Here is a 25,586-nt window from a genome sequence, read left to right on the forward strand (position 1 = left end):
GTTACTTAGTTTTAAATTATTTTTTAAAAAACTTAAATATGTTGACTTTTTTATTGTAAGATATAATCCTAGCAAAAGATAATTTATATTTTTCTATTTTATGATTTTCTTACTATCTTTTCGAAACTATCGAGTCTTCTACTTTTTATTCCTAAAAATAAAAAAAAATGTTTGTTACAAATTTAAAGAAAATATAATTAAATTTTAGATTTTAATAGTAGAATACATAACATGTAAAATAACGTATATTAGATTTTTAGAATTTGGCTACCTTATTTTTTAATAAATAAGTTGTACGTTAAGATCGCACAATGAAATTATTATTTGTATCTTATTGTATCTCTAATTTCAATAATCAATTACTTCTTTTGTAACAAATTGTACAATAATGTATATATGTATAATAATAAAATAATAAATATGTATATGAATAAAAATTTTACGAATGTAATATAAATTCTTAATTTAATTTTAGTGTCAAAGTGCTTTTTATTGAAAATAACATTTAATACCATATATCTTCAATTTTTTGCTGATTGGTCTAGATCAAATATGGCAAAAATAACTATATTATATTTAAAAATAGAAAAATAATTTTTAAAAAGCTATTTATTTTTAAGAAATAAAAAAAGCTTTTATTATACATTAATAAATATATTTTTTTTTGAGGCCATTAAAACTTGAAACAATATTATATATTTGTTTTACTATATAAATGTTAAAATAATAGCTTATAAACGATAAAATAATAATGTAGTATCACAAATGTTGCAATGAAATGAAACAAATATATATTATAATTATTTAATTTGTTCTATACTTACTACTAAAAATATTAAAAGATTCATAATATTCTGTCACGACTGTGTAGGCTTTGACGTCACGTGTTCAATAGGCTGTGGTCGAGAAGACGCTAGAGATTCGAAGACGCTTCGAAGCATTACATTAACCAATCAGAATAGAGAAATCTTTATTCTTTTTGTCCTGATTGGTCAATCAAATGCTTCGAAGCATTTCTAGCGTCTTTTCAACCATAGCCATAATTTCACGCATGCGCACGAAAGTTTCATTAGAAAAGTTTATCCCTCCCATATCGCGATTTTGCGGTGATGACAGATGACAGAATGATAAAGTAAACGCGTAGTATTGCGCGTATGCGCGTACCGGTATGTTTGATGTTTCGAGCTCGGACATAACAATTAAAAATGGATTCTTATCAAAACTTTATAGAAACATTTCAACAGGCTATCTCCACCAGAGATTTCGCTGCTTTGACAAACAATTTGAAGAATGGTCGAGAATTTCTCGCGGTTATTTCACTTGAACATTGCGGTAAGTAATAGCAATTACATATTATGTATAAATGGTGTGATATACATATATATTTTAAAATAATATATTATTATTTTGTGTGCAAGAACATCTCTCTCTCTCTCTCTCTTTGACCGCATTATATCTGAATGAGAGATTCTATTCAATAACTCTTGGCACTCAATCTTTTCCAAATAAAAAAATTTCAATATATAAATATTTTATCATAATTTATCATATTTTCAAATTTTTTTAAGATCCTGCAAATCTTTAAATTATTAAACTTTAAATTACAATTCTATTAAAGTATGGATTATTTCATCAACACTCTCTTCTGATGGTACTGTGATTCCACTCCAATGTATCTTATATATATAAAATTATAAATATAATTGGCTCATATCATGGCTTATTATTTAAAAATTTTAACGCTATATAATATAATAATTTATATATATATATATATATGCATTTGTTTTTTAGAATCAATTGTACATAGTATATTTGATAAAAGTGGTGGCTTGCTGTGTTTCCTCAAATGTGAACTTGAAAGACGGGTTGAGGATAGAAGGATTGATAATGCATTCACAGAAGGATTCCATTTCCTGAAATTTTTTATCGAAAATTTTTATACAACTTCGTGTTTTACACAATATATCCTTCAAATTAAGGTACAAATTATATAAAAGACATTAATAGAAATTGAAAATAAATCTGGTACACAGACTTTTTTTTTAATTTTTGTATGTGCATGGGCTCATTCTTTAGTTTTTGATGACAAAAACTGCAGGAATATGCTTTTCACACTTCTCTCTATCATGATATTCAAAAAGTATATCTTCTGTACTTCTCTACTTGACAATAACATGATGATGTAATAAAAACTTGATCTCTTATCTCAACCATCAGGATTAATATTACCAAACGTGTAAAATTTGCTTAGATTGTACATAGTGTGAAATATGCATAGATTATATTATTTGTTCTTAGATGAATAATTCTGCTTGTATAAATCATACACACACATATCCTCTCTATTGTTAATATAACTTATGTTTTAAAATTTAGTATTATGTTATTCTTATTTAAGTAAATTGTATTTTGAAGCAAATTTAATGCTATATTTTTATACATATTTTATATGATTTAATTATAATAATGGTTTTTTATATACATGTATAATATATTGTAGGATGTGTGCGAATCAGCGCTGACTATAAAATGTTCTCATTATACGAAGAAAGCTGCTTGTAATGTTTTTACAAAATTAATAGAGCTATTCAGCAATCATGATTTAAAACTTAGTGAGACAGTGGGAAAATTTATCATAGCATTTCCTAAAAACAACAAAAAAGAGGAAATAAAAGGTGAATATTAATTTAATATATGTATTTCCGAAGCAAGTAACTTAATTTAATTTAGATTATATATAAATAATTATTTTATGCCATTCTCTCTTACAGAAAGAAGATTGATATTACGTGTCTATGGTAAAATAGTCAAACATAATGGAAATGTTTGTCTATCGCAGAAACATTTGAGTTATATTTTTAGGCTACTGTATTCCGATGCATCTGAACAGGTAAAGTTGACAATAACAATTTATAAATTTGATTACTAAATAATAAGAATTGTATAGAAGAACTAAGCATATGTAACCTTATATAATATATATCATTAATTTGATATTATAATATATAATATTTTTTTATACACAGTATAAACAAAATACCAATTTATCCAATGACTTCCACATATACTTTGATGTTTTCGTGGATATGTTGGACAGTATTGAACCACCGGAAGAATTAAGAAAAAAACTCTTTTGCGAATTGTATAAATGGATTAAGAATTTCAGTCAGCCGGATAGACAACCTATTGTAATGATATCGGCGATCGATCTCCTGAGTCGTCATATGAATTTGTTTCAAGATTATCTGTATCTTGATTGCCAGTATTGGTATAATGTTCTTCGGCGTTTATCGCGCAAAACAACCGCTTCTGGTGCCTGTGGACAGCGGGCCTTGAAAACATTTTATCGAGTTATCGGACATATTCTAGAAATAGATAGCAGCGAAGATGCACGAAAGTTATTATTGGTAAATAAGATGTTAAGCAAGATATTTTATATAAAATTTACTATTTTTTCGTTTTTTTTTCCATTTTATAGAATTATAAAATTCTGTAATTTTCATTTTGCAATCTATAATATATATATATATATCTATGATTTCAGTATCTTCTTGGGGAGTTTGAAAGAGAATTCAAAAATACTGACTTAGATCTAATCACTTTGAAACTAGTTGTTTATGGGTTCAGTCAAATGGCTGCACCATGCAAATTGCATTTGGATCAGCCTTATATCAGACATATGTATTCAGTTATAGCCAGTTATGCACTTCCTCTTTGCTTCAGGTAAGAATGAAAATATTAAAGATATATCTAACGATATAATAATCTAATCTTATTAATATTAATATATTACATTGAAATTTCCTTTTTTTTTGATATTAGTGAAATAATGATGATTTTTTATATTTTTTCTTTAAGTGAACAGAGTAATTCGACACACATAGAAAGCATCTGTTGTTATCAAGAAGCGCTCTCGGAAATATTATGGCACATGACTGATGTTACAATTGAAAACATTAACGTTCTTGTAAAACTCAGTATCTATACAATCAAGAGATTTCCCGACTTGGTAATATCTAACAACACACTTGCTGTTTCAGCATTGATTAAAACTATCAGCAAACTTGCAACCATTAATAAAAATTTGCTGCAGCAATATCTCGATAATATAAGTAAGTAAATACAGATATAATGTCCAAATTACAAATAAAATATAGATTAGGTTTCATAATTTATATATGATACTTTTCAACTGAAACATGAAATAAGGTCATGGTTTTATAAAAATCTCAGTATATGTTTCAGTTGAATGTATCTAAAATAGATTTCTCTCTCTATATATATATAGCGTGTGTGTATATATATATATTTTCTTTTTTTTTAAACCTGAATTACATATTTAAAAGAAGATATAAAATCTCGATACTTACTTTCGGGAATTTCCGTTGTATTAAATCTCGTCTTTGTGATCAGTTTATGACGGCATCGCTTGGAGCTGTTCGCACACGTTGGCGCTCGACGCGGAGTTACAACGGGAACTGAATAACTTGCAACAGTCACCGATATGCTACAAGAATTATCTTCCGTTGTGGACGGAGTTGCTGAACGTCGAAAGATATCTCGTCCGTGGATGCGAGCAAATGGCGCAACATGTAGCAAATACCCTAATGAACGTGTGTATCACGTTGGTTGGCCGATTGGACATACGCGTAAAACGAATAAACGAGGACACCATGTACTCGGACGTGGCCCTTACTCAGACTGCCTCGAACCAGGCGGACTTTTGCGTGTTCACGAATCTTGTGGACCTTTACATCGATGTGATCGATGCATCAGAGTTGTCGTTATTTGCCAACACCGTGTGCAGATTTCTCTTCGAGATTGTCAGGCTATCGTATAGATATCCATTGATATCTGGTTTCTATAAACTCGTTCGAACTGGTATGAAGATTTTCGTTGCTTGCGCGTCAGAAGAAGAAGAGGACACTGGAGAATCGCAACGGATGAGAGAGCTTTTATCTAATTATTTGGCACATACTCTTGATCTAATCCCCACGTTCTCTAATGAATTGCTAATCGCGTGTCTCTATCTGATCTTGGATTCGCCCCATGCATACTTTAAGGATGCGCTGCCATGCACATTGCCGGCATTCAAGATCGCGTTTACTGTCGGTCTGAGCAATCTAGAGCTCGCGTACACCGCGCTCATTACCTTGGAGACATGGACTGAGCAAGAACGACAACAGAAGCGAACGAATGAATTGTTGCGCGAAATCATAGCATATCTGGAACCATATTTGCGCAGCACGGAGAGCTCCGTCGAGGTCTCTCAAGATCTGATGGTGACAATGACGAGAAGTCGCGTGAAACGCGTCGAAGTTATTAACACTGAATGTATGCTGCGAAACTTCCAACGGCGAGTTCTGCTGTTTCTCGGATCGCTCGATCACGACTTGCTGTCAAATTTTGTGCACGATCGTGCTTCCCGTAACACTGGGGCGTCCTGGGATCACAAGGATCTGCTCAAATACACCTTACCGCTACCGGACGCGCGACCGAATATTCATTTCGATCGGATATTGCCACGGATAATTACGTTGGCGCGCGAATCCAGCGATCGGCGCACCAAGATTGCGGCCTGCGAAGTTCTACATTCAATGGTAGCGCTCATTATCGGCTCCACCGCGCGACATCTGTCCGGTCCAGAGAATCGCTTCACCGCTCTCTATGGCATTCTGTGCCCGGCCATGCTCGTGCTTGGCTGCGATTCCGACGAGGTCGTACGCGGGCTTTTTCAGCCATTGATGTTGCAGCTGATGCATTGGCTTAGCTCCAGGTTCATGTTATTGTCGCCCGTTGTCTTGCCCGTTCTTGATTCGCTATTCGATAGCTTAACCGACGATTCGAATCCCGCATTACGAGAGTTCTCCGGCACGTGTCTGGCGGAATTCACATGTTGGTCGCTCAAGTATGTTGAATTTATAGCATTTTTTGTTATCGACAAAACGGACAACTCATTTCTCTTATCATAACTGTTTTGTTATGTTTTTATTGCAATTATTTTTATATATCTTTACATTTAAGAGAAACCTATTGCAAAGAATATAATACATTGATTTGTATTTATTAGGCAAGCACCAGAGGTGAAAGAAGTCCAATCGAATGTGCATCGGATCATCCAAAAGATCAACGAGCTCGCACTGCACCCATCGATACGTAAACGCGTAGCCGCGGCCGTGGCCTTCAATCATCTCTATGCGATCCTGCGCGAAGACGACGATACAGTGTCAATCTATTGGCTAGAAATATTCTACTGTTTCGTTTGTAGTTTGAATGATGAATGTGACGATCCATCGATCGCGAATGCGTTGACTCACATTGAAAAAGTGATGAGATATAAGGCAGATCTTCTGAACGCGCCCGGTCCACCCGACAGGAGGAAGCCGCACGAGTTTGACGACGCGACTTTGACCCACGCTTTGTACTGGTTACTGTCACGGTGTGGAACACTCGACGAACGTTGCCGTGTGAAATGCATGGAATTGTATATTAACATATCACAACACATTGATAGTTATCCGCAGGAAACAATACAGATCTTCGTCGAGACTTATGGAATGGATCGATTGAACGATATTGTTTTGAGAGGCTTGGAGTCGGGCGTGGAAGATATTTCTATAATCGGCCATATGATGCCACTCTTGAAGGCTCTAGATTGCTACGTGTGGTTGATGACAAACCAATTGCTGTCGATAGAAACTCTCTTTCCTGCTACTGATAATGCACGAGAACACACAATTTTCTCCTGCATTCACAGTTTTACTCGTCAATTCCAGCAAATAACCGAGGATTTTTCGGCAGAGGGGGTTGCGATAAATTCCAGGGAACTCGAACAGCTGCAGACCCTACAGTGCAAAACTCTGATGACTACATTAAATTTTATACAAACGCTGCTGAACATTAACGTGAGTCGCGCCTATTGCCAATTGGATATTCAAGCTAATTTATTCAATCAACTTAGCGAATAATAAAATTAATTAGGGTAAGCTTTAATTATTAGTCACAAATAAATTAATTATTAATCAAACTGTTTTAATGTCTGTTTTGATAAATTAACACATATAACTTCGTTGAGCAACTGTGATAAATTTCTGTAATTATCATTTTTTAGGTTAATATTCTACCGAAGTCCTTGTGGGATGAGTCCTTGTCTGCGTTAACGATCAAGTGCATAATGTTTCCGCGAGCGGCGGGCTTCGATATCAGGAACATCGAGATGACAGATAAGTTGCCGCATATCTTGGAAATTCTATTAAACACTATGAAATCGCAGCTTACTTATGCTTTACCGAACACTTTTAAAGAATGTCTTTTAAATTTCGGTCGGGAACACATCGCGCGACTTCTTTATTTGGACGATATCGCGCAAAACAATCTCTGCGACAATCTGATCCAACACGTTAAAGGTCTGATTCTGTTACAACGATGCGATATGCTTGATCGAATGATTCTAGAAAAGAGTGGCTTCGCGCACGGCGAAAAAACGATCGAGCGTATCTTCAAGTTTCTAGTGAACAAACGCATCGGCGAATGGATTTGTAGCAGTTTAAACGCGCGGATGATTGAATATTTGAGAACTCTGATGGAATTTCAACTCTCGCTGTTTTCATTGACGATCGAGGCCCCGAATTTAGTGATACCCGAAGATACTCGCTCGATAACCGAGACGCTGTTGAAATTTATATCCAACAATACTCTGATCATTGGCACAGATTCCGCACAGATCACTCACGGCGAATATTTTCTGAACATGTTTAAGGACGCGATTTTTGGGTTTATGTTGACACATGTCGCCGCAATTACCCTTGTCTTTGACGATTTGTCGCGCGACAATCCGTCCTTCTTGCTCAAATGGCTGGAGGATCTGCTACTGTATCTGAAACATCACAGACGCGAATTGCAAGCTCACGTAGACGCGACGGTGGACGCGATCTTACGACATTTTACGTGTCTGAAGAATGCCGTCTGTAACAACGACAGTCGCAGGGAGAGATTGATGAATATTTATGGCACCGTGGTGCATCTCAGTTCGAAACCCGTAAAGATCACGCGGGATTCCGCGTTTCCCGACATTTATCAATGGATTTTGGATCAGTTGATCGGCAGTAATGGTCTCGAGTATAAAACGCAGATTCTGCGAAGATTTTTCATGTGTCTGACGGATGTGACGACGGATGATAGCGGCGACAGGCTTGAATTGCGAACAATCCTACTGTCCCTAAAGAGCAACAATAGAGAATTGTTTTTGAATCTGTCCGAGACAAGCGTGAACTCCATGAAAGTGATCGACTGTTTTGAAATGCTGCTGACATTACTGTCGACAACAAAATCAATTATTATGCTCGAGTGCGTGATACAGTTCGCAGCCGGTACCGGCGATCGTCTGTGCCAGGATAAGAAAATAGAGAAGCATCTGCGCGAATATTATCGCGGAACGTCCAGCGAACACGCTTTACGATCATTGGAGATGACGTACCGCGCGTTTATGAACATTTGTCTCTTTGAAACGGAAAGACTCGACGTTCTACGCGGTTTTCTCTTGCCAATGTTCAAATTTTGCGACGCGATCGCAATCGAGCGCTTCTTTGAGCAAAACATTCGCGAGTTGCGCAAGCTCCTTTCCGATCTGATCACCACCACTGACAACACAAACGTCAAACAGATCATCGTGTCCAAGATCGGGTGCTTTCAATTGATAACGACCATGTTTGCCATAGTAGATATGAACAAGATAATCGGTAAGAACGCGACAATTGCGCTAAAGGCTCTAAATCGAATTGAAACTGGCAGAGAGCTCATCCAAAGTTTGATGATACTCGCAAACAAGATGCGAGCTGTACGGATTACGCCATCGGGTTGCAATGAGCTCATGCGTCTTTTACACTGCTCTGCATACAATTGCGAGCTGACAATCATCAACTTGAAGGAGGAGGAACGTTATTACCTTGCAGCTTTCAGCGAAAATCGCTCGTGCAACTGCCTCCTCTGGGAAAACATCGTGGATTGTAACAAACGTTACCAGCTCGGTCAAACTTTTAAAAAATATCCGGAAACCCGCGAGATTGCTGTTAACATGAGATCCACGACTTTCAACATAAACGAACCACAACACAGATACGCATACGTTCACAGTTACGATCTATCGGCCTCCACACTATACGAGGACATCAATGCCTACGATTTTAATAGATCCACCTTGTCATCATTCAATCCTCATTATCCTGCCTCGGCGAAAAATCTCGGCGATTCGCATATACCAACGAGGATTACCCTTGAAAACGATGGTTTCAACGAGCATGAATGTATGCCTTATATATGTGTCTTATTGCGACGTATCAGAGAGATCTTTGTACCGAGCAACGAATTGCCCAAATGGCTATCTACATTCCTTAATGGTCTGAAGAAATGTCCCAATATCGTACTATTTCTGTTGAGGATCATCTGGAATATGGTTGATGATGTATTCCAACCTTATGCGAGATTTATGCTGATACCGATTGTCAAAGCCGTCGCCAATTATTTGGAACACAACGATTTGAATTATATCATTACGGACATTCTGGAGATACTTATGGATTGGCATGAGGTGGTTGTGCCGAGCAACGAGGACGACAGAACGCAAGTTCAGATACTCTTTGAGAAGCTCATCGACAAAGCATTGGTAGAGACATCTAACAATGAACGACGTGTGTACGATTATAATCTCAGTCTAATAAAGACCATGGTGGAGAAGTGGCACAGCTATCTACGAGTACCGAACGATTTGCTGAACACAAAAATGACATCCGTGCCGAAAGCCACGGTATATTTCATTTTAGTACTTCTCGACAATGGTATGACGGAAGACATTGTCGCGAGGGATGACATCATCGACTTCCTGCTGAAACCGTTGCGCGATTGGAAAACATCCGAAACGGACAAAACGCCTCTGCAGTGCAGTGAATGCCTCGGATTATATCTGAAATCTTTGGATAACCGCGACGAAGTTGAGAGACAGATTAAGAAACGCGAAGTAAAAGGGAAAATCTTAAGTATCCTCGGTTTGATGCAGCCGTACCAATATATAAGCAAACAGGTGAGACGCATCGCTGTTCTCTGCCGAACTTATCCTGAGCTTGCCGCGGATTACATCATCGTAACACTTAGCGCAATGGCCAAGAATGTGGAAAGATCCTACTGTCTGGAGATATTCGCGTTGTTCATGTCGAGACTTAGCGCCTCCGATGACGAATCTGCGATTGTGAGTAAGTTGCGTCACATGCAGCTCGAGAAAATATTGATGAACCGAGTACCGTTTTGTGAGAAGCTGGCACTGGGAATCGTCGGCAACTTAGTAACGATCATGTCACCGTCCAATCTGTTGCTCTATATGAATCTGACGATCCCGTACATTAAAGACATAACCACGGAACACCGGGAATTAGTCTACGACATACTCATGAAGACTTACGGGAAATACTCGGCAGACATGACTGCGAAGGACGATCCGATTCTTCAGACCCTGCTATCTGTCAGCGTGGAGAAGCTGCTGGTCGGTTTATTGGATCCGTCACAAGAGCTGCAAGACAGAATATTGCGATTTTGGACGGAGGAGACGAGGCTCAGCACGGAGAAATCGAAGAATCGATTGCTAGAACTTCTTTCTATGCACTCGATGCTTAAGATAAGGACAATGACGACGTCTGAAGACGATGCATTCGCGCCCTTTATGGCCCTGTTGATGTTGCAGCTGGCCACCAAATCGATAGACTACAACAAGAACATATTTGACGCACCGTTACATGATGACTGCACTTTTAAGAACTATAAAGTAGCTGTTTCCTGGCAGAGGCGAAATCTAAGTTGCATGACCCCAATGTTCGTCAACTCGCTTGCCTCACAAATGAGCTACGACACCTTTTCTCAGATAAACGCCGATACCAATTTACATGGCACTCTTGTAGATTCCTATTCGCGTTTCTCGCGATACTCAGGTATTCCTTTGAGACTGCGTGCGACGCAAGATTTGCAGTTTGAGCCGACTCTTCTCGATAATGAAACTACGGACGCGAACCTCAATGCCGAATTCGATCGATCGATAACAGCATCTTCGTCGAGACAGTCATTCCAAGACACAACGATGCGCAAGAGACCCTCTAGACTTCTGGCGAACTCATCGGATGTCACAAATATCATCCGTTGTAGGCAAATACAGAAGAACGTGCAAAGGGCAGAAATGATGAAGCAGGAAAATATCAGACAGAGAAGTAGCGTGAAATTATACAGGTAAGATCAGACTTTGAATATGTTTTAGATTATATCGCAAATAATTCCGAATAAATGTTAATTTTTTGTTCTTTCGCTTTTATTCATAGAAATTATAGAATCGGAGATTTTCCCGACATTGAAATATCTCATTCGAATTTGATTGTACCGCTTCAACAGTTGATAAAATTGGATCGGTTGATATGTAAAGACGTGACTGTGTCGTTATTTTGTTCATTGATCGAAGAAACAACCGAGAGAGAGAAATCCGATGACTTCCGTCAGACCGTCGTAGACAGTTTAAAGAGAATTCTGCAAGATTCGAGTGAGAGAGACAGCTCCTTCAATGCCGTTATTCTGGAAACATTGCTACAACTAAATGTCACCGACTGCGATCCGCTAGATATAGCGAAGATCTCCAAAACGAGTCGCTTGGACGTTCTCAGCGCTCTTCTCCTGGAACGCAATTTGTTGCCTGACCTGCGAGATGATGACTCGCCCATGCCGAGCAAAAGAATGCGAGGATGTGATAACGATGAAACCGACAAATGGGTGCAATTGGCATCTCTCTATAAATCAGTGAATGATATGGATATTGTTTTGAGTATCTTCCGAGGACGGCAATTCTTTGGCGATGACTTGCAGGTAATTCTCGATATTATAATTTTTGATAACATAAAAATATATAGATTTGTTTTATAAACTAACAGAAAATGGAATCGCGAGTTTGGAAATTTTTTGTTGTTCAAAACAGTTTCTATTTTCGTTGGCTTCCATACGCGTATCCCATCTGAAAGAAAGATTCTTTGATTCTCTTTAAAAAAAAACTTATTCTCTCCTTAGGAAGCTACTTTTGCGGAAGTAAAAGGCGATTGGATTCAAGCGAGAGACGCATATACAAGCGCTTACGAACGACTCGAGAATCAGTCAATAAGAGAGCATTGCTTTCAAGGATTATTTGAGGCCGCCGAGAATTTGTGCGATTGGTCGGCTATCAATCGGCTTGTGAAGAGCCGCACAAGCGATGAAAATCTGAATAGTGTCTGGAACGACACATGGAAGAATTGGATGATTCCATACGCCTTCGACGCTTATGTACACATGCGGGCAGAAAAAAACTGGACGTCGTGTGGCAACGATCTGCCAGTCATCCAATCGTGGATGAACGATCGAGATAAATTAAAGTATCTTAAGCATGTGGTAGGCAAAGATCTGATGATGTTTCTACTGATGGGCGAAGAGCAGCAACGACAGGCTACCGATCTATTGAACGAGCTTTTGGACAAAACGAGAGAACAATGGGTCAGTTTGAGTCCTCTCTGCACCGAACGAGGAATACGCGAATCACTAAAATTGCAGGCCATAAACGATCTCAATGCTTCGCTCAAGATTCTTCGATGCGCGAACGAAGCGAACTACCTAGACCGACTGGACGCGTTATTGAACTTCTGGTCGTCGAAAGTACCCACTGTTCAAGACAATCTTGTGCAGTGGAATAAGTTGATCGCTTATCGAACGTTTTCCTCAATGTTATTTGAAAACATCTTTGACAATATGGAAGAGGATGACGACGAGGAGGAGAAACGCGCGATCATCAAAGAGCGGATGTGTCGAAGCGGTTTTCAGCTTCGACTGGGCATCGCTAATGCTGCGTTGCACCAGAAACATCGATATATCGCCGAGAGGCATCTAAATTACATGAACGAGAATTTACAGGACATCTATCATCCGTATCCAAAACTTTCGTTAGAGCTTTCATGGCTCGAGGCTAGAATCAAGTGTCTGTATGCCGACATCGAAACAAACGCACGCACAAAAATGGCCAATTATACCGCTTCCTGGAAATGCTCGCATCGATTGTTGAATGAAAGCGGCGAGCTCGACGCTAATATGAATACCGCCATTAGGCAGCACGTCGGTACACTGTCTTCGAAGATCGAATGTTCAAGCAGGGAGAACGCAGAATTCGCGAACGCATTGGCGAGTAACACCGCGATCCTGCAAAAGATAGGAATCGCGGAATCGACGCGCGTCGTCGACCTGAATAACATCCGAGAGCATTTGCTGCAGTACAGCTTGAATAATTTGCGAGCTTGCTGCGAGGACGCGACGAAGACCGCCGCCACTAACGTCGGCGAGCACTATTGCGCTCTGGCCCGTCACTGTTACGGTAGACTGACGTCCACCGATATGGAGAGCGACGAACTTTTCCACGAATTCCTATTATCCACCCTGAGATCTATGCGTTATGATTATCTCGAGGCAGCACACTATTTTCCCTGCTTGCTGAGACCCGAACGGTTACAGAATAAGGAGATGCGTACCACGTTCGTTCGAGAGTGCGCTGAGCTGCAACCATGGTTGTTTTTGCGCTGGCAGGATCTGCTGTTCTCTCATCTAGGCACACCGTCGATCGCGAGCGCGGTTGTGCCGATTGTCGAAAGACTCGCCGAAGCTTATCCCGATGCGGTAGCCTACACGTATCACTTAGTTATTGAGAGAAACCCCGTTATTCTACAGGATGAAAACGTTCAGCGAATACACTCACTTTTGCGCGATAAAGCGGAGAAGTACGAACAGTTCTTGCGGGCGATACAGTACGTGGCGCAACCAGAACTGTATCTTAAGTATTATCTTGATGAAGTGATGAGGGATCTGTCGCGAGGAAGAGGAGCCATGGCTATCGAGTCGCTGCTGCGAAAGGTTTATCCGAGCACACGAGCGGCAGAAAGGAATAATCCTCGTCCGGGCAATATCTATCGGATGATCGCGAGATACGAAAGCAAGATAAGAGCTTTGAACCCTGACAACCGCGATGCCACACGAGAAGGAATACGAAGAATCAAGGAATCGTTGGATAAGTCTCTTTTCACACGCGCGATCAAAAACAGACTGAACGATTACAGCCCGTTCTTACACCAGTATATGGGCGGCGGTATCGAAATACCTGGCCAGTATACTGGTGATAGGGAACCTATACTGCGTTATCACACAAGGATCGCGCGTTTCGAACCACGTGTGGCGGTCATGAGATCGCTGCGCAAACCGATTCGCATTTGTATGATGGGTGACAACGGCAAGGAATACAAGTTCCTGGTGAAATTCGGTGAGGATCTGACGATTGATCGCGGTCTGCAGCAGTTGTATAACACCATGAACAGAACATTACGCAATGACGCGAGCTGCAGACAAAGACGCTTAGCCATAGATACATATGAGGTATATGTTTTTTGATATATAAATATATGAAGTATGTGTGTATATAATATCTCATTACTATTATTTGTTTATTAACATTAAGTTTTTAAATACTAACCAACATTCCTTTATTTTATTCAATAAATCTCCTCAACCTATAGGTGATTCCGTTGTCGAAATCATTCGGTCTCATACAGTGGATCGAGGATACGAGATCTTTGGAGGATCTGGTACGCTTCACTCTGTCAAAGAGAGAGAGTGATCAATGCGAGAGAATTCGCGAGAGATACGCAGCGTGGGTAGCAAGCGCGACACCCTCGAAACAGACTCGGATCGTCGATCAGTACAAGGAGGCCGCGTCCAGATACAGCTGGCAAACTGTCACGGAGCAGATGGAACGCTTCGTCGGCGAGACCAAGCGAACGGCTCTGCGCGACACTTTCGTTGCCGTTAGTCCGTCACCGGAGTGCTTCGCGACGTTGCGACGAAACTTCGTCGCGAGTTACGCAACGATGTGCGCGGCGCATTGGCTCGCTGGTATCGGCGATCGACATCTGCAGAACACCCTGGTGTGCGTAACCACCGGACGATGCCTGGGCATCGATTTTGGCCACGCTTTCGGCAGCGGCCTGCGCGCGCCCATACCAGAACTCGTACCGTTTCGTCTGACGCCGCAGATACTCGAATTACTGCTACCCTTCACCGAGCGCGACCTCCTGGCGACGATCATGACCCACACGATGTGTGCCCTGCGCGACGACCGCGGCCCGATCCTCGCTTGCATGGACATCTTCATTCACAAGCCCGTTAATCGATCGTCGAATATCAATGACGAGGAGACAACGACGAGGGATGATGACGAAGAAATTGACGCAGGTATAATGTATAAAATGAGAACACCACAGATTTTACAAGGAATTTTTGCAGAGGAAATATGTTCTTTCTCTAACTTACATGTTTATACATATGAGATATAAAAGTTCATAAAATATATTATATTATATTATACTGATAAAATCATATAATTTGCAGACTTAACATGGTCGTCAAAGAGAAATATTGAAATAGTTGCGAAGAAATTAAATGGAATCCATCCATCACTCATTACATTGGAGCAATTAAGAGAAGCGCATAATGGTGAATACTTTACAAGATATCATGCCATTGTCATGGGCAATGATGAAGTCAAACAAGCACGAGCAGATATAAGAAATGATTGTCTGACACCTGCCAAGCAGGTAATTTTGATTCAATATTTGTATTTGATTAGAACGTTAAGAATGCTGCATAGCTATACTTTTTTTCCTGTTATAGAAGTATAAATAAATATCGTATTTTCTTCACATTTTTTATGTAAATTGAGATATTTACATTTAAAGTACACAGAACTCCTGAATTTTCCTTTTATGCCTCAGTATTAATGAATAATAATATTTCAGGTGGATTGTTTGTTAGATCAAGCGAAAGACTTTAATATTTTGGGCCGTATGTATGCAAATTGGCAATCTTGGCTGTGATATTGTTCTATTTGCAGAATATTGCAAAACATTGCAAGAGTACTATATCAATGATTTAAAAAAAGTACAATAATCATAGAAATTTTGTATAGAAATTTTATATATATTAAATAAAGGAATTTTATTTTAATATGAATCGAGAGAACAAACTATAAAATCATGGATAAAATTACATACAATAAAGATATAGAATATTTCTTATTATAATTTTATATCTTTTATTATACTATAGAATACAGTTGATTTGATAAGCAAAATTTATTAGATTTTATAAATGTTAATTATATTTAATACGTTATTAAAATCGATCTATAGATATGCAATATATCAATTAAAAGAAAAAGTTTGTAATATTTGCCGAGTCTAGATGTATGTATATGTAAGAAAGAGAAATTCGATTTAAGAGATAGAAACTAATTGTAGATTTGATTTTCTAATCATTTTGCAATTTATTACAAATTTTAGAAGAGAATCTATATTTAAAAAATCGAGACTTTAATTTTATATTCATTCATATATTTCCTATTTTTTTATATCTCCTTTGCCTAATATCTGCCAGATATATATTTATTGCATTTGAACTTGAACTTTGGATTTTCAAATCGTGTACCTATCACATACACGTATTGTACACTGGATATATCAAATTATCTTTGCCTGATGCTATTTAAATTTCTAAACACTATATTATACATATACAATCGATAATATTGATTTACAGCTTACTTTTATATATTAATATATAACTTTGTACAAGATTAGAACACACATACCAGATGAATGAAATGTGAATTAATTTAATATCGTTCAACTTGGATTAGGTAAAACTACTTCTCTGGAAGTCCTATTTGTAATAGTTGTAAATGCTAAAGCGTATCTCGAAATTATTTTACTCTAAATTAAAAGTCTATTTTATTCAATAATAAAAAAATATATCATTCTAGTATAAAATATTATTTACTTTACTATTTCCTAAATATTTTATACAATCATGAAATGAATATTATGATCTATGCTTTACAATGTGTAATAATTTCCCTGCATCTAAAAATAAAGATTTGTACAAGAAATAAGTAACAGACGAAATAAATGTGTAGATCATCCTTATGTATCACTTTTCCACAGTTTAATGGTCTTATCGTTTTCAAGAGCGGCCGAAGCTATGATATTGTCCGTTGGATGACACGTTGTGCAAAGTACTACATCTGAAATTACAGAAAGATATATTTTCGAGAATATACATCGTATATAAAAGATTCGAGGGTATTTAATTAATTTGTACACAGTATTTTCTTACTGTTCTAAATTCACATATATTTACCTGTATGTCCCTGCAGCTTTTGTACAATTTCCTTTGTCTGCAAATTCCAAATGTACACCATGTGATCTTCCGAGCCAGATACAATCCACTATATAAGAATAACAAATCATTGAATAAATTGTTACGACATATTATTTCTATATTGACATATCTGAAATCCACAATACAAACCTTTCCACCTGTTACAGAAAAATTCGCGAAGATACAATATTTCTCGTTCTTGTGGCCTGTATATGTTTTTAAGCACTTCCCTTTACTATAATCCCACAATTTCAATGTATTGTCCAACGTAGCTGCCAAGATGTATTTTCCATTCGGTGAGAATTTGACAAATGATACCGGAGGATTGTCATCATCTATCAGTGTTTTCAAACATTGCCCCGAGGCAGTATCCCAAATTCGACTGTAATATATCATGAAATATAAGCTATCAGTATTACAACTTTGGATACAATAAATCAATCTTTAGGAAAAGAATATGTGATACACATTTTACACATATTTCTTTTCATAAAGTATCTTGATCATGAAATTTTGTGTAATTTACCATAATCCATCGTAGCTACTCGAGACGATTAAAGAGCCATCCCTATTAAAGTGTACTGCGCTTACAGGATCTGAATGGGCTGGCAAGGTTTTAAGGCATTTTCCAGTTCTAACGTCCCAAATACGTACACTTTCGTCAAACTAAGAACAAAGAATCCCATAGATGTTATCTTCTCTTTTGTAATTACACATGTAATTACACACATATATATATATAGTCTATATTTTTTAATTTAATAATATTACAGAATAATCTAGTTTAAATTTGAAAATTTTAAATATCTTGAGTAATAGAGAATCTCTATTACTCTTAAAAAATAAATTATTTAACCTTGGGAATCTGTAAGAGATAGAAAGTAATAGAAAGAACACTTTAAAACTACAAAGAAAAATTAATATAATACAATTCTTGAGAAAAAGATCAATGTTGTGAAAAAATTCTAAACTTTGATTGACCATTCCATTTATATAAGCATCATATAAGTAATGTATATATATAATCGATACTTACAGACCCGGAGACTATGAGATTGGACTGTGGATTAAAATTACAACAAAAAACGTAGTTACTGTGACCCTTTAACGTTTTTAAACATTTACCCTAAAAAGAAAAAGTTCTGAGATTAATATACTGAAGAATATAAAATTATTAAAAAATATATTTAATTTGCTAGACTACATAATAATAAAACTTGCAACTTTAGTTCCAAGTTTAATGTTATTTAACTGCTTAATGCTGATGTAAATTGATTAATATTTATAATATTAAATTAAAAAATTGTTGATAATTTATTCACGACTTACAAGCTCAAAGATTATCTTTACATTTTTTTAAAAATAAAAACTGACTTTTTAAATTCCAACCAGATCCATCCAATTCCGACCAGATACTATCTGTATCCATTTTACTACCAATTTTCATTAAAAAAAAATCTTATATAATGGATTACTTACAGAACTCAATTCCCAAATTTTTAAGGTTTTATCATCAGAAGCTGATACTAATAATCTGCTGTCGCTGGACCACGCTACATCCGAAATACCAAGTTTGTGACCAGATATAGTTTTTTCAAACTTTCCATCATAAGATCCCCAGATTTTAATAAGCTTATCGGCAGCTGAAAATTAGATACTTGTTACTGTATTTCAAAGTAATAAAGTTTACAACCAATTTACTTAAAAATCCTTATTTACCAGAGCTTGCCAACCATTCTCCATTGGGACTGAATTTAACAGATGAAACTGCCTTAGTATGACCAGCCAAAGTATACTTTAATGTATAGTTAGGTTTCTGTAAAGAAAGAAAACCAAAAATAGATAATGTTCATGTATTTGCATTATTTGCTTGTTATAAAATAATTATTAATTGAGTACAAACATAACACAGATGTTAAAGTTTGACTATAAATCTATTGTAGTATTTGAACATATATAAATATATAGAAAAAATTTGCAACTATCTAAAAATGAGAAAAAGTGAAGATTAATTATATAAATATATTAGTCGAATTATACAATATATTAGGATTATACTATGGAAGGGGAAGGGGAAGAAAAAGCTATAAAAAAAATCATGTTCAAGCTACAAAGAAAAGCGAGACAAGTCAAAAAATAAATTTATTCATAATTTGAATGTAAATTCAATTAACATCCTAAAATTTCCCATTTTCCTTAAAGATATAATTGACTGTTCCTTCGCATTTATTCCGACTTAGATTTATTTAATCAAACCGGCTTGCCACTTGCTTGCATATTTTAACCTATACACATGCCTATCTGTTTTTCTCCTTTATTAAAATTCAAATTACCAATATCGCGTTGCTTTTTGTCCCGCTAGCAGCCGCGGTGGAAGAATTGTTGACGGACGTTTGGTGCCCAGGCGATGGGCCGAGAGGTACCATTTTTTTTTTCTAACCGTTTATCGACGAAAATTTGCCGTAGAACAGCAACAAACGAAACATTTGTCCTGAAACTACCCAAGCTACCTACAAGAAATTCACTTACAAATCTGTACGAAGACCAAATAACAGAGTCTGCGCAATTTGCTGCTGCGGAAACCACGTGTCTACAAGCAGTATTGTCAAATTTGTAACGTAATGCGGCGTCTACAAAAGAGATTTTAAGCCCTAAGTCTTAAGAAATTGACCAATCACAGTCAAGTATGAGAAGAATACTCGACTGTGATTGATCAATTTCTTAAGGCTTAGGGCTTAAAATCTCTATTGTAGACGCCGCATAAAGATACAAAACTGTCCTATTTGACAAGTTGCAAACGACCACAGCCACTCATATCGACTGATGTCGAGGATAATAAGAAACAACTGACCAATCAGAAAAAAGAAAACACAAATAGGTACAATGACCAAATGATGTTCAGCAAAAAAAGCGCTCAGTTATCGTCTTGTCAACACTCGACGTTGATTCGTTGGTCCTAAAAGTAAGAACCAATCACATTCGACTGCTACTTTTTTCTGCTGAACGCGTCTAATATCATGCCCTTTTTCTCGAATAGATAATTTTAAAGTCCCGAAAATTTTTCTATCTGACATCTAATCGTACGATATTATGTTTATGTGCGTTTTTGTTGGAAAGATCCCATGTTTTATGGATATATCTTTTGTAAGTTAGATATTTTCTTATAGATCCACTTCTCTACGATATATATATCATACGCACAAGAAAAAAAATTGTAACAGTAGAGAAAAAATAATACACTTCTATGTTCCATGTGTTAATTGATGATGAGTTCTTAGATAATTTAGCCAATTAGGATAATTTTTTTCAAAATTAAATTTGATTTTACTATATGTATTTATAAAGGATTTATACATCAACATTATTGTGCACAATTGCCGATCGAAGATTTTTTTCTTAGACTTCAAAATGTGTAAGTAGATTAATATTTAGAAATAAATATATATTTATTGGTATGTGAATAATAAATTGTTTTTTCACAGTATTAAAGATTAAATTGATTGTTGATAACAGGTCCAACTTCTTCATCTTATGTCACCATCCTTTCCCTGCAATCACATAGCATTTCTTTCTCAATAAATTATATATCTTAAAAATTGTGAAACAAAATTGAAATTCGTATTTAATCAGCAATAGTACAAGAAATCACTATCATTCAGAAACACGGACCATTAATAACATCATGATTATTAGTATAATCGGAAAACCATTTATATAATTATTATAAAAACACTCTGAATACTGACCATTAATAACATCATGATTAAGAATTGATTGTTGATGTACAGATCTTATTTCTTCATCTAATAAGTCATCATCCTTTTCCTGCAATCACACCATTTCTTTTTCAATAAATCATTTCACAAAATTGTAAAACAAAATTGAACTTTATAATTAATCAGCAATGGTAAAAGAAATCACTATCATTCAGAAACACGGACCATTAATAACATCATGATTAATGGTATAATCGAAGAATAAAAACATTTACATAATTATTATAAAAACACTCAAAATACCAACCATTAATAACATCATCACTAAGAATTGTTGATTGTTGATGTATAGGTCTTATTTCTTCATCTAATAAGTCATCATTCTTTTCCTGCAATCACACCATTTCTTTTTCAAAAAATCATTTCTCAAAATCGTAAAACAAAATTGAACTTTATAATTAATCAGCAATGGTAAAAGAAATCACTATCATTCAGAAACACGGACCATTAATAACATCATGATTATTAGTATAATCGGAAAACCATTTATATAATTATTATAAAAATACTCTGAATACTGACCATTAATAACATCATGATTAAGAATTGTTGATGTACAGATCTTATTTCTTCATCTTATAAACCATCATCCTTTTCCTGCAATCATTTCTTTTTCAATAAAACATATATCTCAAAAATTACGAAATAAAATTGAAATTTATAATTAATCAGCAATGGTAAAAGAAATCACTATCATTCAGAAACACGGACCATTAATAACATCATAATTAATAGTACAATCAGAGAATAAAAATATTTATAAATTATTATAAAAACACCCAGAATACACTGACCATTAATAACATCATAACTAAGAATTGTTGGTCGTTGATATACAAGTCTTATTTCTTCATCTTATAAGTTACCATCCTTCTCCTGCAATCACATTATTTCTTTTTGAATAAACAACATATCTCAAAAATTACGAAATAAAATTGAAATTTATAATTAATCAGCAATGGTAAAAGAAATCACTATCATTCAGAAACACGGACCATTAATAACATCATGATTAATGGTATAATCAAAGAATAAAAACATTTACATAATTATTATAAAAACACCCAAAATACCAACCATTAATAATATCATCACTAAGAATTGTTGATTGCTGATGTATAGGTCTTATTTCTTCATCTAATAAGTCATCATCCTTTTCCTGCAATCACACCATTTCTTTTTCAATAAATCATTTCTCAAAATTGTAAAACAAAATTGAACTTTATAATTAATCAGCAATGGTAAAAGAAATCACTATCATTCAGAAACACGGACCATTAATAACATCATGATTAATAGTCTAATCGAAGAATAAAAACATTTACATAATTATTATAAAAACACCCAGAATACTAACCAGTAATAATATCATGATTAAGAATTGTTGATTGTTGATGTACAGATCTTATTTTTTTATCTTATAAATCATCATCCTTTTCCTGCAATCATTTCTTTTTCAATAAAACAAATATCTCAAAAATTACGAAATAAAATTGAAATTTATAATTAATCAGCAATGGTAAAAGAAATCACTATCATTCAGAAACACGGACCATTAATAACATCATGACTACTAGTATAATTGGAAAAAAAAATCACCATTTATATAATTATTATAAGAACACCCAGAATACTGACCATTAATAACATCATAATCAAAAATTGTTGATTGTTGATGTATAGGTCTTATTTCTTCATCTAATAAGTCATCATCCTTTTCCTGCAATCACACCATTTCTTTTTCAATAAATCATTTCTCAAAATTGTAAAACAAAATTGAACTTTATAATTAATCAGCAATGGTAAAAGAAATCACTATCATTCAGAAACACGGACCATTAATAACATCATGATTAATAGTCTAATCGAAGAATAAAAACATTTACATAATTATTATAAAAACACCCAGAATACTGACCATTAATAATATCATGATTAAGAATTGTTGATTGTTGATGTATAGGTCTTATTTCTTCATCTAATATGTCATCATTCTTTTCCTGCAATCACACCATTTCTTTTTCAATAAATCATTTCTCAAAATTGTAAAACAAAATTGAACTTTATAATTAATCAGCAATGGTAAAAGAAATCACTATCATTCAGAAACACGGACCATTAATAACATCATGATTAATAGTCTAATCGAAGAATAAAAACATTTACATAATTATTATAAAAACACCCAGAATACTGACCATTAATAATATCATGATTAAGAATTGTTGATTGTTGATGTATAGGTCTTATTTCTTCATCTAATATGTCATCATTCTTTTCCTGCAATCACATCATTTATTTTTCAATAAATCATTTCTCAAAATTGTAAAACAAAATTGAAATTTATAATTAATCAGCAATGGTAAAAAAAATCACTATCATTCAGAAACACGGACCATTAATAACATCATGATTAATAGTCTAATCGAAGAATAAAAACATTTACATAATTATTATAAAAACACCCAGAATACTGACCATTAATAATATCATGATTAAGAATTGTTGATTGTTGATGTATAGGTCTTATTTCTTCATCTAATATGTCATCATTCTTTTCCTGCAATCACACCATTTCTTTTTCAATAAATCATTTCTCAAAATTGTAAAACAAAATTGAACTTTATAATTAATCAGCAATGGTAAAAGAAATCACTATCATTCAGAAACACGGACCATTAATAACATCATGATTAATAGTCTAATCGAAGAATAAAAACATTTACATAATTATTATAAAAACACCCAGAATACTGACCATTAATAATATCATGATTAAGAATTGTTGATTGTTGATGTATAGGTCTTATTTCTTCATCTAATATGTCATCATTCTTTTCCTGCAATCACATCATTTATTTTTCAATAAATCATTTCTCAAAATTGTAAAACAAAATTGAAATTTATAATTAATCAGCAATGGTAAAAGAAATCATTATCATTCAGAAACACGGACCATTAATAACATCATGATTAATAGTCTAATCGAAGAATAAAAACATTTACATAATTATTATAAAAACACCCAGAATACTGACCATTAATAATATCATGATTAAGAATTGTTGATTGTTGATGTATAGGTCTTATTTCTTCATTTAATATGTCATCATTCTTTTCCTGCAATCACACCATTTATTTTTCAATAAATCATTTCTCAAAATTGTAAAACAAAATTGAAATTTATAATTAATCAGCAATGGTAAAAGAAATCACTATCATTCAGAAACACGGACCATTAATAACATCATAATTAATAGTACAATCAGAGAATAAAAATATTTATAAATTATTATAAAAACACCCAGAATACACTGACCATTAATAACATCATAACTAAGAATTGTTGGTCGTTGATATACAGGTCTTATTTCTTCATCTTATAAGTTACCATCCTTCTCCTGCAATCACATTATTTCTTTTTGAATAAATAACATATCTCAAAAATTACGAAATAAAATTGAAATTTATAATTAATCAGTAATGGTAAAAGAAATCACTATCATTCAGAAACACGGACCATTAATAACATCATGATTAATATATAATCAGAGATCAAAAATTGTGTATATAAACGTTAAAAAAACGTTAACTTGTGTATATAAAAGCACTCAGAAGCCATTAAAAAATAAAGAATAATAATAATTAATAGTAATTAAATAATAATTTTGCAGTTGTTCGATGTATTATATAAATCGATAGTTATAATTCATATATCAGAAAATCGTTATAAAATCACTATTAAATCACCAATAATTTTTTATGCTTTAAACAAGACTTTTGCGTATGTATGCGAGGTGAAAAATAATAAGAATTATTGATAATGACTGTACAGAAATACATATATAAGTTATCTATCATCATTTTGGGAATCAACGTTTTCATGTATCTATAATAAATTAATATAATTTAATTTATATAAACTGATTCTTCCCGTCATTCTGAGCATCAAAAATTAATAGAATGAGAGCACATAAAAAATAAATGATTATATTTTTATATAAACTTGAAATATTTTACGGAATTAAAATGAGAAACACGTGGTCGGGAATGCGGCCGGAGAATTAATTTTCGCGACAAGTGAATAATCATGAAACGCGATAAAATTAACGAAAGAGAAAATCGCGAATATTCTAATATTCTTTCTAAGATACAGGCGTGGAGGAACGAAAAGTTTCTTACCATTTTGCGTTCTTTCTTTTTTTATTACGCAAAAGAAATTGATCTCGACGTGCTTCCACATTGAACGACACCGAGGAAATAGGATGAAATAGGACGCTAACGAAACTAACGGAAGTCAGCTTTCTCTTATTGCCAACCGTCCCAAGATACGTTCAAAAATCCTATCCAAAGAAATCTTTGATCCTGATTGGTCGATTAAATTTTACCTTACGGGTAGGATTTTCGAACGTATTGTATTCCATTATTTTGGCTGCGGTCGAGAAGATGTTAGAGATGCTTCGACGCATTGCATTAACCAATTAGAATAAAGAAATCTTTACTCTC

General features: G+C 34.9%; 2 protein-coding genes and 2 long non-coding RNA genes across 5 annotated transcripts; 1 reads left to right on the forward strand and 3 right to left on the reverse strand.

The window, feature by feature from the left end:
* Nucleotides 1-1,164: 1,164 nt before the first annotated feature.
* LOC138942711 (DNA-dependent protein kinase catalytic subunit) lies at nucleotides 1,165-16,888 on the forward strand. Its single transcript, XM_070313158.1, has 15 exons — nucleotides 1,165-1,332; nucleotides 1,795-1,982; nucleotides 2,504-2,678; nucleotides 2,775-2,893; nucleotides 3,030-3,410; nucleotides 3,548-3,726; nucleotides 3,862-4,115; nucleotides 4,417-5,911; nucleotides 6,074-6,908; nucleotides 7,115-11,268; nucleotides 11,358-11,892; nucleotides 12,091-14,466; nucleotides 14,607-15,321; nucleotides 15,478-15,683; nucleotides 15,885-16,888. Exons 1-15 carry the CDS (start codon nucleotides 1,206-1,208, stop codon nucleotides 15,960-15,962), a joined length of 11,817 nt encoding a protein of 3,938 aa, XP_070169259.1. The 5' UTR covers nucleotides 1,165-1,205; the 3' UTR covers nucleotides 15,963-16,888.
* Wds (WD repeat-containing protein wds) lies at nucleotides 16,235-19,822 on the reverse strand. Its single transcript, XM_070313159.1, has 8 exons — nucleotides 19,638-19,822; nucleotides 19,024-19,120; nucleotides 18,784-18,947; nucleotides 18,341-18,430; nucleotides 17,831-17,970; nucleotides 17,455-17,686; nucleotides 17,284-17,371; nucleotides 16,235-17,167 (listed from the first exon to the last, which is right to left on the reverse strand). Exons 1-8 carry the CDS (start codon nucleotides 19,728-19,730, stop codon nucleotides 17,067-17,069), a joined length of 1,005 nt encoding a protein of 334 aa, XP_070169260.1. The 5' UTR covers nucleotides 19,731-19,822; the 3' UTR covers nucleotides 16,235-17,066.
* Nucleotides 19,823-20,664: 842 nt separating this feature from the next.
* Nucleotides 20,665-23,081, reverse strand: LOC138942658 (uncharacterized). 2 transcript variants are annotated; one of them, XR_011448356.1, is made up of 9 exons: nucleotides 22,999-23,081; nucleotides 22,719-22,800; nucleotides 22,438-22,519; nucleotides 22,158-22,239; nucleotides 21,875-21,956; nucleotides 21,603-21,677; nucleotides 21,328-21,409; nucleotides 21,051-21,129; nucleotides 20,665-20,852 (listed from the first exon to the last, which is right to left on the reverse strand). It is a non-coding gene; the product is annotated as an uncharacterized lncRNA (long non-coding RNA). The 2 variants fall into 2 exon arrangements; XR_011448357.1 differs by lacking the exon at nucleotides 21,603-21,677.
* A 1,041-nt stretch (nucleotides 23,082-24,122) lies between these two features.
* On the reverse strand, nucleotides 24,123-25,351 carry LOC138942659 (uncharacterized). Its single transcript, XR_011448358.1, has 3 exons — nucleotides 25,263-25,351; nucleotides 24,400-24,481; nucleotides 24,123-24,200 (listed from the first exon to the last, which is right to left on the reverse strand). It is a non-coding gene; the product is annotated as an uncharacterized lncRNA (long non-coding RNA).
* Between the last annotated feature and the right edge of the window lie 235 nt (nucleotides 25,352-25,586).

Source organism: Polyergus mexicanus, unplaced genomic scaffold (assembly GCF_030449975.1).
Source record: "Polyergus mexicanus isolate NDT 795.1 unplaced genomic scaffold, iyPolMexi1.0 SCAF_23, whole genome shotgun sequence".
In the NCBI taxonomy this organism is placed as follows: Eukaryota; Metazoa; Arthropoda; class Insecta; order Hymenoptera; family Formicidae; genus Polyergus; species Polyergus mexicanus.